This window comes from Mustela putorius, unplaced genomic scaffold (assembly GCF_011764305.1).
Source record: "Mustela putorius furo isolate JIRA1106 unplaced genomic scaffold, ASM1176430v1.1 tig00000738_pilon_pilon_pilon, whole genome shotgun sequence".
In the NCBI taxonomy this organism is placed as follows: domain Eukaryota; kingdom Metazoa; phylum Chordata; class Mammalia; order Carnivora; family Mustelidae; genus Mustela; species Mustela putorius.
In genome coordinates, this window is record NW_025421463.1 from 4303598 (window position 1) to 4317441 (window position 13844).

The 13844-nt window shown below is 49.0% G+C and overlaps 1 protein-coding gene across 2 annotated transcripts in view; it reads right to left on the bottom strand.

Annotated features, from left to right (window-relative positions):
• L3MBTL2 (L3MBTL histone methyl-lysine binding protein 2) overlaps positions 1-9662 on the bottom strand; it is a 20179-nt gene extending 10517 nt beyond the window's left edge. The window contains exons 1-5 of one of the 2 annotated variants that reach the window (XM_004771263.3): positions 9530-9662; positions 7452-7695; positions 5560-5693; positions 2314-2437; positions 1461-1540 (exon numbers count right to left, since the gene is read on the bottom strand). In XM_004771263.3, coding sequence (XP_004771320.1) covers positions 1461-1540; positions 2314-2437; positions 5560-5693; positions 7452-7695; positions 9530-9553 — 606 coding nt within the window. In that variant the 5' untranslated portion in view covers positions 9554-9662. Of the gene's footprint in view, positions 1-1460; positions 1541-2313; positions 2438-5559; positions 5694-7451; positions 7696-9529 lie in introns of those variants that run through there. The other variant, XM_013045172.2, reaches the window with a different exon arrangement.
• Positions 9663-13844: the final 4182 nt, after the last annotated feature.

Consider the following 13844-nt stretch of genomic DNA (forward strand, 5'->3'; position numbering starts at 1 on the left):
GGGTCGGGGGGGCCGGTGAGCTGCCCAAGCGGACAGGGGAGCGACTGGCCTCATGAGCCATCCCGTCCTTCTCTGCACCTCGGTGCAGGTCACTCGCTGCATGTGGCACGCCAGGTATGGGGCTAGGGATGGAGGCATAAGACGAGAGGAGAGTCCCAGAGAGCGGAGGGAGGACTCTGGGGGTGGGTAGCAGGGGACGGGGCAGGAGGGCGGGGGCCACAGCCAGACATCCCGATTGAGTCGCCCCGAGTGCTGCTCTTAGTGGACCAGCTCACTCTGTCATCCCGGGCACCTCACACCTGTGCCAGTTTTGCGCCAGTGACGACACTGGCCTAACACCACCTAGTGCTCGCCACACGCGGGACTGTCCTGGGCACAAATACCACCTCTTTCGATCGCCACTCAAGCCTACGCAGTAGTCTCTAAGCTATCACCATGCTGGCACTCACGCACTACTTCTGGTACATTCTTTTTCCACCTCTCCAACCTGTCTTCTCTTGGGACGCACCAGCACACCCTTCCTGCTGGCCTTCCCCGTTATCTAACCCTCACTGGGCACCAACAGGACCTTGACTCTCCTTTGGAGAAATTCAGCCGTTTTTCCCTTCTCACCCTGGCTTGAGCTTATCAGGCTAACCACCCCACATCTCTGGCCACAGAAGGGGTCTCCCACAGAACCTAGAGAGGGCTAGGTCACCAGGCACACAAGGCCCCGCTTGGCAGAGCCTCCGGAATCAGGTCCGCTGAACGCAAGGACGATGTAACTCCCTGTGGTGAAAACTCAGGGTAAAAGAGTGCCGCACTGGGAAAGGGGGGTGCCTTCAACAGCAATGCGGAGAGGTCAGGAGAAGTCAAACTTCCCAACCTCCCACTGTCCACAGCGCTCCCCAGAGTTCAGCAGCAACTCGGATGGGACTCTGGCCAGAGGACTCCAAGAGTAAAGGGGCCTCCTCCTCCACTTCCTGGCTTGAAAGACCAGACGTGAGCGCTCTAGGTGGCAGCATCTCTGCCCGTCCTTCCAGTCCAGGCCCAGCCCCCTGGGGCCTCACTCTTCTATGCTGCTTTGGGCAGAAGGGGGGGTCCAGAAGGATCCCCACCTGCCTCCTGGGGGCCAGGGGGCCCAGGGCAGCTCAGAACAAGCTTTCAGTGGGAAAACAGGGAACAATGGGGAAGACAAAAAAAAAGAAAAAGAAAAAGGACTTCTAGCACAAAGTTCCTCAGAGGGAAGCGCGCTGCCAGAGAGCCTCCATGAGGATTTGTGGGACGCCGCCGGGAAAAAGCGGACAGAAATTTAAACCAGAGCAAGAGGCAAAGCTGGACTGCGCTCACCCAGACCTCACCACTGTTCTCTCCCTGGTGCCAATGCCCAGCCTGGAATGCTTAGGAGGCTGGTAGGGGTGAGAGGGGCGGCAAGTGCCCGAGTTCCCAGCTCTCCCTCCCCTAATCTCCAGGGCACTCACATGCTTAAAACAGCTGACGGGAGCAGCTTTGTAACTGTGATCCTTCAGGAACTTCCCCCAGTCGAAACCCAGGACAAGCGCTGCAGAGAATGAGAAAGAGTTTGAAGTCAGCAGCCCTGCTAGGAACCTGGCCCCCATAAGCTTATAGAAACAGGTCCTTCCCCACCGGGGCAGCCCCATACCTGCCCCACCAGGGGCCATCAGAACAGGGCTGGACCTTATCCAAAGGGTGACAGACTCTCAGGAGTAAACATTCGAGGGAAATGTCTGATCTTTCTTCCCCGGAAAAGAGAAGGAAATCCAAAGACCTTTGGGCTTAAATTCCTTAGACCTTCCCCAATCTTTCATTGGCCACAGTTTATCTGAATGGGTGGGCGGGGCGCACACCTCCGCCCCTCCAGCCTGCCCGTTGAGCTCAGCTGCAGTAAGAAACTCAGACCACCTAGAACAGAGCTGCTTAATGCTCATATGCTCAGAACACGCTGTATACACTCCAAGAGAAAGGTTCCTTTCCTTATCCCACAACCCCTCGCCAAACCAGAAAGGGGTCTCCACTGCCCAAGGGAAACATAAGTCAAAGGGCCAAAAGCAATACAAGAGAAAAGAAGCTAATTCTGGGTTTCTGAATTACCAAGAGCAGGGGTCCTGGCACTTGGGAGTGACTAAAGGGATTTCCTGGGGTAATTTCCATACCATTTACCGATGGGGCAATCCACGCGGGGCTTGGGCCAGGGCACTGCTGGCTGCCCCATCTTTCCCGTTCCTGGCTCCCAGGCAGAGCCACCCCACAACGGGCACCCCACCCCCGCTGACCCCCAGCAGCTTCCTGAGCACCAGTGCCCTGCCGTCTTACCGTCTTGCCCTGTCGGTGTCCCGTCTGCTAGCTGTCCTGTCCCTTGTGAGTGGAGGAAGGCTCCGATTTTGGCGGACCAGGCTGCCTTGTGCAGGACTTTGGCTTTCTTGGTCGGCGGTTTTCCCTGGAGGGAGGAGGACATGTGTGCGGCCCAAAAGCAGAGAACAGGGCTACTGCCTCGGTTCAAACCCTGGTTCAAACCCTGGTGTGGTTCAAACCCTGGTTCAAACCCTGGTGTTCGTCCAGGGACTCCTCTTTAGTTTTTTCATTTGTAAATCAAGTGGATAACAATAACAATATCAGCTCAGAGGGGCGTGGCCAGGATGAGCGGTCCTGCTTAACACCAACACTCAGTAAGCGCTTAGCTCTTGTTCTTTCGACAAGGGAGGACCCGGTCAGAGGAGCTACAGGACAGGGAGGGACACTCCTTCTATCTTTTCAGCCTCTGCTTCCTCTCCAGGAATTTTCCCTCCTGCCTTCAACTCTCGGCCATCTCCTTCCTCTGAGGCTCCTACAGACTTATTGCAGAGAGTGGGCTTCAGAGAGGTCTATGAACTGAGTCAGGAGGCAGCCTTTTGTACACATACAGGAATGTTCTGGAACAGGTCCATGGCTTTCATCAGGTGCTCCAATGGGGGCACCCCCATAGGTAAAAGGCCACTAGTCTGGTCTATAATTTGTTAAGCCCTGCTCAGAAAGGCCCAGAGAATTTTAATATCTATTTTATAGGGAGGGGGCAGAGAGTGAAAGTGGGGGAGGGGACAGAGGGGGAGGGAGAATCTTTTTTTTTTTTTTTTTTTTTTTGAGAGAGAGAGAGAGAAAATCTTAAGTAGACTCTATCCTCAGTACAGAGCCTGACACGGGCTCCATTCCACAACCCATGACCTGATCGGATCATGACCTGAGCAGAAATCAAGAGTCAGATGCTTAACTCACTGAGCCACCCAGGCGCCCCCCACCCCCAGATAATTTAAAAAGATCAGTGAAGTAAAAATGTGAGTTTAAATCCCACACTGACTGGGATCAAATCCTGGCCCTTCAATTTCATTTATATACCTCTGTGTAAATTACTGAAAATGTTTCAGCCTTAAAAATAGGAATTTAGGGGCGCCTGGGTGGCTCAGTCATTAAGTGTCTGCCTTCAGCTCAGGTCATGATCCCAGGGTCCGGGATCGAGCCCCGCATCAGGCTGCCTACTCACCGAGGTGCCTGCTTCTCCCTTTCCCACTCTCCCTGCTTGTGTTTCCTCTCTCTCTCTGTCAAATAAATAAATAAGTTCTTTAAAAAAAAAAAAAAAAAGGAATTTAAGGGACACCTGGCTGGCTCAGTCAGTAGAGCAAGCAACTCTTGATCTTGGGGTTGTAAGTTCAAGCCGCATGTTTGGTGTAGAAATTACTTTAAAAAAAATCTTAAATAGGAATTTTTTTTTTAAGATTTTTTTTTTTTGTAATTTATTTGGCAGAGAGAGAGAGGGATGACAAGTAGGCAGAGAGGCAGGCAGAGAGACAGAGGGGAAAGCAGGCTCCCTGCTTCCGAGCAGAGAGCCTGATACGGAACTTGATCCCAGGACCCTGAGATCATGACCTGATCTGAAGGCAGAGGCTTAACCCACTGAGCCACCCAGGCGTCCCTTAAATAGGAATTTTTAAAAAATCATTTTTAAGAGATTATTGGTTGGATTTAGTCCAAACGCTCAGCAAGTACTCCCAAATTGTAGCTATTAACAATACTATTATTAGCTCACTGAGGAGACAGATTTTTCCATGCCCTGACTAAAATCCACGCAATGAGGGAAACAACAAACAATTATCTCACAAAAGTGAGAGATAAATTATATGAATTACTAAGCAGAAGACCTGGCACACAGTGTGACTTCCAAATGTCAGAGCAGTGGGTCTCAAGCTCAGCTATGTATTAGTCACCCAGCGAGACCGGTCTATGTCCAGGGGTGCCTGGGTGGCTCAGTGGGTTTAACCTATGTCTTTGGCTCAGGTCATGGTCTCAGGGTCCTGCGATCGAGCCCCGCATGGGGCTCTCGCTCATCGGGGAGTCTGCTTCCCCCTCTCTGCCCGCTTGGGATCTCTCTTTTTCTGTCAAATAAATAAAATCTTAAAAAAAAATTTTAAAGTCCCTGTGTCCAGGAGGCACCTGGCGGGCTCAGTCAATGGAGTGTATGCCTCTTATGACTATTTATCTGAGAAAGAGTGAGCACGAGTAGAGTGGGGACAGGGGAGAGGCAGACAGCCTGCTGAGTAGGGAGCCTGCCCAGGACTGAGTCCCAGGACCCCGGGATCATGACCTGAGCTCAAGGCAGACGCTCAACTGACTGGGCCACCCAGATGCCCCAAGCATCAGTATTTTAAACACCCTCCAGGCGATCCAAATGTGCAGGAAAGTTAGAGAACCAGTGTTGTGGACAGTGGCCATAGTTACCGGGAAACCACAAAGTCAGGCACCTGCGATAACAGCCCAGTTCCAGCTCTGCTGCTCTTCCAACAGAACTACCTTAGGTAAGTCATTCTTCCTCTCTGAAACTCAGCACACTTCTCAGCTACTGTGTGGGTGACGAACACATCTCTTTAAGAATCCTTCCATTTATAGGGGTGCTTGGGTGGCTCAGTCCATTGGGTGACCAACTCTTGATTCTGGCTCAAGTTATGATCTCAGGGTCGTGAGACTGAGCCCTGAATTGGGCTCTGCACTGGGTGTGGAGCCTCAAGATTCCTCTCTCCCTCTCCCTCCGCAGTCCCCGCTCAACCCCCCACCACTCACTACTGCGGTCTCTCAACAATAACAACAACAACAACAACAAAAACAACAAAAAGACTTTCTAGGTAGCCGCCTATGAACAAGGCATCGACTTCCTAAACTCAACTGTGGTTGGTGAAATATATGCCTGTCTCCTAGCTTCCCTTCAGAGCATTCATGAAAGCTAGGAAGCAAGGACCAAGGGCATCGGCCTCCCCCAAGGCTCTTGTTTAAATGTACTAAACACATCGCACTCCGCCGGGAGTGAAGATGGGAGATGAGGGCCGCTTTAGAAATCTGCGATTCAACAAGCTCCATAAATGGATTCCTCTGCCTTCTAGATTGCAGAGCATAACAAATAGCAGGAAACCTACAACCTCAGACAGCCACAAGCAAGCTCCTCCCAAGCCCTCTTGGCCCCTTGCCATCAGTCAGCTGGGGGCTCCTGTCTCGGCTCCCAGGACCCCAGGAAGGGTCTTCCAAGTGACGGTCTCTCACCTGTAATCTGGCCAAGATACTGGCTTTCTTGGAGTTGGAGGAGTAGCTCCTGGAACAGGAAACGCTGCAGAATCTCTTAGTCTTGGAGAAGAAGGCCTCCCTTGTACCCACGATACCACACATCTCACAGACAGCTGGGAAGAGAACTTAGGACGTGACCCACCTAATACGATCACCCCAAATCAAACAAAATAACGGGCCCTTCAAAATCTGGAACAGTGCAATAACCAGGTGAGTCCCAGCCCCCCAGTCAGGCTGATAGGACTGGAACAGGAGCAGGAGGTGTGTGTCCGCCTGAATCTGTTTTGTCTAAGATCAGCTGCCTGGCATCGCCCAGCGATATGTCAACAGCGGAGCTAAGGAAAATCCACAGGGCCACAGTGAGTGTTGGAAAGTCCGTAAAGAGGAAAATGAGAAGAAAAAAAGTGCCTCCTTCACCTAACTTCTGTGGCTTTTCTTCTCATCTATAAAGAGACTGAACTAGATCAGTGTTTCCATCCTGACATCATATTAGAATCACCTGAGGAGCTTAAAAATTACCCAAGCCTGAGATTCTAATTAACTGGTCTGTGATGGGATATAGGCATCTGTAATCTTTAAAAGTTCCCCAGATGGGGCACCTGGGTGGCTCAGTTGGTTAAGCGCCTGCCTTCGACTCAGGTCATGATCCTGGAGTCCTGGGATCGAGTCCTGTATGGGGATGGGGGTGGCTGGGGGGGGGGGGCGCATGTCCCTGCTCAGCAGGGAGTCTGCTTCTTCCTCTGACCCTCTCCCCTCTCATGCTCTCAAATAAATAAATAAAATCTTAAAAAAAAAAAAAAAGCTCCCCAGGTGATCCTAACACACAGCCATGATAGAGACACCTGGACTCAATGGTTTCTAATGGTTCTAGTCCCAGAGTTCTAAGATTCTAAGAGAATGGCTGGAAGAAGGGAGAAAAGGCAGTGGCAGGGGTGGCAGAGTGGGTAGGGTAGGGGGGTAGGGGAACGAAGAGAAGATAGGTCGATGGAAAGGAAAAGTCAAGTGGCAGAGTATTAGATCATTCTTCTAAAGGCAAGCACTAGGGAGGCCTGGGTGGCTCAGTTGGTTAAGCAGCTGCCTTCGGCTCAGGTCATGATCCCAGCATCCTGGGATCGAGTCCCGCATCCGGCTCCTTGCTCGGCAGGGAGCCTGCTTCTCCCTCTGCCTCTGCCTGCCATTCTGTCTGCCTGTGCTTGCTCTCGTCCTCTCTCTCTCTCTGATAAATAAATAAAAAATCTAAAAAAAAAAAAAAAAAAGTTTAAAAAAAAAAAATAAAGGCAAGCACTAAGGGACAGGTATGTCCTCATAGACATCTAGCCTGTCTCTCCTCATAGGCAATCCATACATAGCAGGCCTGACACAGGGATCCAGCAGCTGTCCAAGCAGCACAGCGCAGAAATTCACTGGCTTCCAGATGCTCTATGGGGATTTTCATCAGTAATTCTCTCCCCAGGAAGTCACTTTACTCTGTATTTTCCACCCCACCCCCACCAACCACATCCAACCTACATGTTATTTCTTGTCCTTTCCCGGAGAGTAAATGAGAACATTTTAGGTGTTCTTCTCAAAATCTAGGCTTAAAAATCAACCAGCTATTCACACCAATGTAAAAGCAGCACCATATTAATGACTGGCATCTAACGTGTGCCAAGTAAGTATTAGTCGTATGAAAGACAAAGGAAATTGCGATTTCAAATCAGACTGCAGCAGGAAATGCCCCCTGGGGCACTTCTCTCTCTCTCTCATAGGCCCTTAGATATGAGATCAAACAGCTTTTACACCTGGACAGCTCTGCCCACATGGCCTATATCCTCCTCTTCCTCCCTCGCCTCTTGAAACCTTCCCGTCTTCAGGGGACACCCTAAAAGCACCTGGCTCAGAACCACTGCCATCCAAGGAGCGGGGAGTCCCAGGGCTGAGCAAATGCAGGGGGGAGGTGGGCAGCTCCCCTGCTTCCCGATCTTCATTTTCTGCTTCACTTGACTCTTCGAGGTAGGAGCTGCTCTCGCTGCCTGCACTGCTGTTATAGCTCCGGAAACTGTCATAGCCACCAAAGAGCTCCAAGTCGTCGTCCTCTTCCTCTTCCTCTTCCATAGGTTCTGAAGATGGAGTCTCCTACGGGAAGGATGACACAAACCAGGCAGGAAGAAATCAGGTCTAGCTAGTGTATGAGGAAGAAGGATGCAGGTCTGCTGTCAGCTCACTTTCCAATTCTTGGGTCAACACCTTTAGGCTAAGTATCAGGCAGAATCAAATACCCCTTTGGCAAACACCAGGATCACCACTCTCGTTTACACAATTCTTAACTGCAACTTATCAGAATAGCTTAATAAGACAGAAAATGGTGTTGGAATTCACCAACCTCCTCCTGTGGATTTGTAAATGATGACATTTTAACATGATTCACATAGAATACAATGATGTGAAAATACTCTAAGTTATCTCATGAAGACTTTCTGGGGGAGATGTATATTGGAAAATCATCCTTCCCTCTTCAGCATACGTGCACCAAAACAATCTCAATTCTGAAACAATTGCAGCCACAGAAAAGTTAATTTGGAATGCAGACTGCCCTAAGGAGGATCTGGGAAACAGATGACACACTAGTTAGAGCATAGTGGTATGTACCATAGCTCTGGACTTGGCTCTGATCCTAACTAGCTGTGGTCTTTGGGCAAGTCACTGAATCCCTCTGGGCCTCAACTTTCTCATCTAGGAAACAGGAAAAGTAGTTAGCTCACAGGATGTGAAATGTAAATGAGATATTGTGTATCAATCTACCTGGCACTTAGGAGAAAAGGTCCCAGACCAGGGCTCAAGTACCATCTCTAGGTGCCGACAAGCTGTATGATCTACAGCAAGTCAATCTCTCCCGCCTCGGTTTCCACATCTGTAAATGAGGATACCACCTCTTTCAGAAGCTTTGAGGGAGGAATAAGGATTAATGCAAGTATAGCGCTCAAAACAGTGACTTGCATGTAGCAAGTGTTTGATACATGTTGGCAATTATTACTGGCTAAAAGCCTGGGCTTTCAAACCAGATTTGCCTGGGCTTGAATCCTGGCTCCACCCCTTAACTGTGATTTTGTGCCATGTACGGAACCTTGCCTTCATCAGTACAACGGAGATAACAGCAAGCCTTCTTTAGATGACTAGAACGAAGACCGAGATATGTAAAGCCTAGTTCTGTTTCCAGCAGTTAGCGACAGCTCTAGAAGTGTGGACTATTATTCTTAGCCTCCATGTCCCTTATAGAATTTTTTTAGCTATTTCATTTCATGTTTACAACGACACGCCCAAATGTAGCAGAAAAGACACCGAATGTAAATGTAAGGTGACCAGAAGCCAAATGACTCAAGGATGAGTGGGGGACAGGTTACAGGACAGTGGGAGAAGTTCTGGAGCCTGCAAGACTGAGTGCCCATCTCCTTCGCTTTACAGCTGTGTGGCCTTCCTGGGGAGTCACCACCTGTCTGCGAGCCTCGGCTACTTTAACCGTAACAGCGAAACAGTGACACCGATTGTTGTGAGTACCCTGGGCGATTATGCACGTGAACGCTCCAGACACGTAGTTTTACGAAACCTTCCTCTCCCTCACGTCCCACCAGGATGTCACTGACCCCCTAATCCCCCAAGAAACGACCACGAGGGAGGGAGGACAAAGAAGATTCAGGAGCCCTCAGATCCTGAACCCAGTTCCCTTTCCAGGGAGGCCAGGGAGGCCAGGGAAGCTGTTCCGCCCTGAAGTGCCCGCCAGACGTCGGCCCCGGCAGGATGGGCGCAAAAGGCAAGGCCAATCGCCTCTGGCCCTGCTCAGCCTAACTACCTCAGTTTATCCATCTTTCCACTCTCCACCCTCCAGCCGTCGCTAAAAGACCTAAAGATCGGCCCCACGTGCGAGGTTCTCGGGGTTCCCTTTCCCAGTTACGATAAATCCCCTCCCTCTCACCTCGACGCCCCGAGTCTTCTCCATGAGACCTAACACCGTTTCTTCAACCGTCACCAGGTGCAGGAAGCCATATTGACCTCGCGGCTCTTCCTCAGCGCAGTCATTGGCCGCCTCCCAGAGCCGCGAGCCAATCACACTGCAGGAAGGAGGAAAAGCCGGTTCCGCGCTGGCCCGCGCCCCTGGCCCTAGGGGCGGGGAAGGCGCGGGCGCTTGTGGGACTTGTAGTTCTCCTGTGGGTGCGCGTGGAAGCGTACGTTGCTATAGCGATGTGAAAATCCGTGCGCGCTGGCCCTGCCCGCGCGGGGGCAGAGCTCATTTCTGTACGCTAACCTCCTCCTCTCGCCCCTACCCCATTCTTTATCAAACAATTATTGAGCACATAGGTGCTGTTCCAGGCACCAGGAATGACATCGCATTCTTCCTGATTAGAAGAATTTTAAGGTGCTCTTGGTCCAGGATGACTCGCAGAGAGACTCATTTCCAATTCAGGCAGAAACTGGAATGCTCTTATGCCCAGCGCTATGAATGTCTCTCATGCTCAAAATCCAGCCACGCTGCCCCTCCATCACCATCGCCTGACTGAAACCTTGAATATGAGGCACTCTGCCTCACTCATTTTGGACGTCCCACAACCTCCGTAAACACTCAGTTCTAGGTGCTTCGGTGAGATCTACAAAGAGCTCAAATCTGGAGACAGCCAATCACCCTATCAAAGATGAAACAGTAGCTCTTTCCGAGATCGCACACGTTTGCAATTTAAGGTTTAGCTCAAATTCTTTCCCCGTGCTATGCTCCGCTATAATTAATTAAGATCTAAATATAGGGGTGCCTAGCTGGCTCCGTCAAAGGATCGTGGGACCCGATCTCAGAGTGGTGGCTTCCGGCCTCACTGGGTGTAGAGATTACTAAAAACAAAACAAAAACCTTAAAAAAATAGACAAAGGAAAAAAAAGAATCTAAATGTAATAAGTGGAGGCTGAATATATTAAAAATATGTCTCAGTTTGCAGTCCACCACATAGACGTGAAAGTCTTTGATTTTTTTCTTTCTTCAACCCCTTCTACTACCAATCCCATATTCATGCTATCAATCAGCATTGTTGGTTCTACTACCAAAATACAGCCTGTACTCCAATACCACTACCCTGCAAATAGAAGCCACCAGCTCACTGCAACAGCCTTCCAACGGTCCCTGTTTGAGTTTTCACCTTCTTTAATCCATACAGGTGATCTTTTAAACCATAAGCCAGATCATGTTCATCCTCTTGCTAGAAACCTCTGCTAGCTTCCCCTTGCACTTTGAATAAAATTCAAACATTCCACCAGCCCCTGAGAGACCCTTTGCTTTCTCTTCAACCTGCTCCTGTGCTACCATCTCCACCTTTCACTGCGTCGGTCCACTCACTCCTTGTTCTGGACCGCCAAGCTTGAATTTGCCTTAGGGCCTTTGCACTCGATGTTCTTTGTGTGGGACATTCTTTCTGTGGCTCTCCTGGATGGATCTTCATTTTTCAAATTTCAGCTCAAAGTCACCTCCTTAGGGACCTTATTTAAAGTAGCTTTTTGGGGTGCCTGGGTGGCTCAGTGGGTTAAGCCACTGCCTTTGGCTCAGGTCATGATCTCAGGATCCTGGGATCGAGTCCCGCATCGGGCTCTCTGCTCAGCAGGGAGCCTGCTTCCTCCTCTCTCTCTGCCTGCCTCTCTGCCTACTTGTGATCTCTCTCTGTCAAATAAATAAATAAATAAATCTTAAAAAAAAAAAAAGTAGCTTTTCCCTCTCCTCACTCTGTATCCCTTCACCCATTTCATAGTTCTTTATAATACTTGTTTCTGTCTTAAAGTATCTTGTTCGTTTATTTCTTTATTGTCTATATCCCACCACTGGATGTAAGCGGCACAAGGGCAGGGACTTAGCCTGTCTTGTTCTCTACTGTATTTCCAGAGCTGAGAACAGATCCTAGCATATACTAGGATCAGTGACTAGAGAGATAGATAATAAGACTTATCTAGGTAAGTCTTATTAATAATAGATAAGAGATAATAAGACTTGAAGGATTACAACAGGATGCTTCTTAAAGGCAGAGCACTGGATTAGGTAGCTTGCTGTTCTGACCCTGGAGAACTGTTTTGTTTTGCCCCTAAAAGGGTTCTGGGCCCCATTCCTTCATGAGGAGACTTCAGCCTTCCCTCTTGGGCCTCACCTTCTTCATGAAATAAACTGGATTCAGTTAATCTCATTCAACTTGAAAAATTCCATGATTTCAAATGAAATATGAACCAAATATTTCAAACCAACCAGATTCAACATCAAGCATGAGAAACAGAGTCTAGGTTTTACTTTGTACAGTAGAAATAATAGGATCATCTCATTGGGTTGTAAGAACTAGAAATAAGAAACAGGCAGTGCCTGCCTTACACCGGGCGCAGTCAGTGGTGGTTATCATCATTCTTTTAGACACCAGAAGGGCAGCAACGAGAAGGATAAAACAGTCAAGAAGAATCTCCTTTATATGTTGCTTAACCTTTTATTAATTTAAAAAGTACAACCACAGGGGCACCTGGCTGGATCAGTTGGTAGAGCATGCAACTCGATCTTGGGGTCATGGGTTCAAACCCCATGTTGTGTGTAGAGCTTACTTAAAAAAAAAAAAAGTACAACCATAAACTTTACAGGCAGGGAATATGCTCATAGCAAATCATGCTGTTCAACAAATATTTATTTACTGCATGCCAGGCACAGTGCTGGACTCTGGGAAGACACAGGTGAACATCTCTGTCCATCCACATACAGTTCACTGCCTCCTGCAGGAAGACAGTGAAAACGTAATGTATGATTGAGCTGAGAAGGTACATGGCAGGGAGCTGTGATGGAGGCTAGAGAAGGGAGTGCCTAGAAGGGGTTATGACTTGCCTGATGAGAAGTAGCCAATTAGGATAGGAAGTTCATTGGGAAAAAGGCATTCTAGAGACACAGAAATTAGGGAGGGTGGCGAACAGCTCATTGGCAGAAGAATGTGATGGGAAACCTTTGAAGGTTTTAAGCGGGGTAGTAAATTGATTTGATTATGCTTTAAAAGACCATTCTCTGGTTGCAGTGTGGAGAATGGATTGGAGATGGATTGAGAGAAGCAGCAGTGAGAAGGCTCTTGTAACGATCCCAATGAAGGATGATGGGGGCTTGGACCATGGCAGACTCAGAGGACATGCAGAAAAGTAGAATTTTTGAGAAATGTGTTGGAGGCAGTAATTAACTGTACAGAGTGAGGAGAGTGAAGAATCCAGAATGACTCTTGGAAGGCATGTCAAATGGATAGATGCTGGAAGCATCATCTCTACTAGTTAAAAACTGTGGCATGAATGAATGAGGTTCTGTGGTTGAATAGACGGTATTAAGGATTCTACTTAGTCGGAGATGCCTGTGGGGAAGAGGGCAGGAAGGCAGTTGGACTTCACTGGAGAGCTCTGAACTGGAGATCTGTATCCCGCATTCTTTGGCACCCTCCAAGACTGCGTGAGAGTTCCCAGTTTTCACATCGTGATGCATACCTGTGTCCACAGTACAAGAGAGTAGAAATTTAAGCTTTCCATCAGTTTTAGAGCATTTCAACAAAAGAGTTTGAAGACTTTGGGAGAGGGAAAGAAGCAGAGTGTGCACCCCAGTAACAGGAACTGTTAGTAAGTTGAAATGACTGTTAATTAGGAATTCAGTTGAAACATCTTACTGAACACAGGTTGCTAAGCGACAGTGGCCCCTGGAACCATGTGGTCATTCCTTCTGCCACAGAGCTCTTGGGCCTGGGTCTCACGCTGTAGCACAGGTACTCTTTTCAGTTGGTTGGAGTCGTGCCTTTAACCATGCACCTCATATACCCCTCTCTTTCCAGGGCCTCCTATCCGTGAGTCACCATCTCTCTCTCTCTCTCTCTCTCTCTCTCTCTTGGGTCAGTTGATTTCTCTTACTCTGTTGGATCATTCCCAATAGCAACACAAATATGTCCTTATGTCCTCAACTATACAAATAAATCCCTCAAACCCACCTCCTCTGTCCCCTGCATTCCACCCCCAATTTTTTGAAAGTCTTGTCTGCACATACTACCTCCCCTTCTGCTTCTCCATCTGTCCCCACCCTCCACCAAAACTGTTGTCAAGTTCCCATACAACTTCTCCCCTGCACAGCCACACCTCTCTTCTCTCTGCAGCATTTGGCACAGATGATCATTCCAGCCTTCGCAACACGCTGTCCTTTCTTGGGATCCCTTTGGTCTTCCTCCTGCCTCTCTGGCCAGTTCTCTCCCCATTGTAGGGCCTGAACCTCA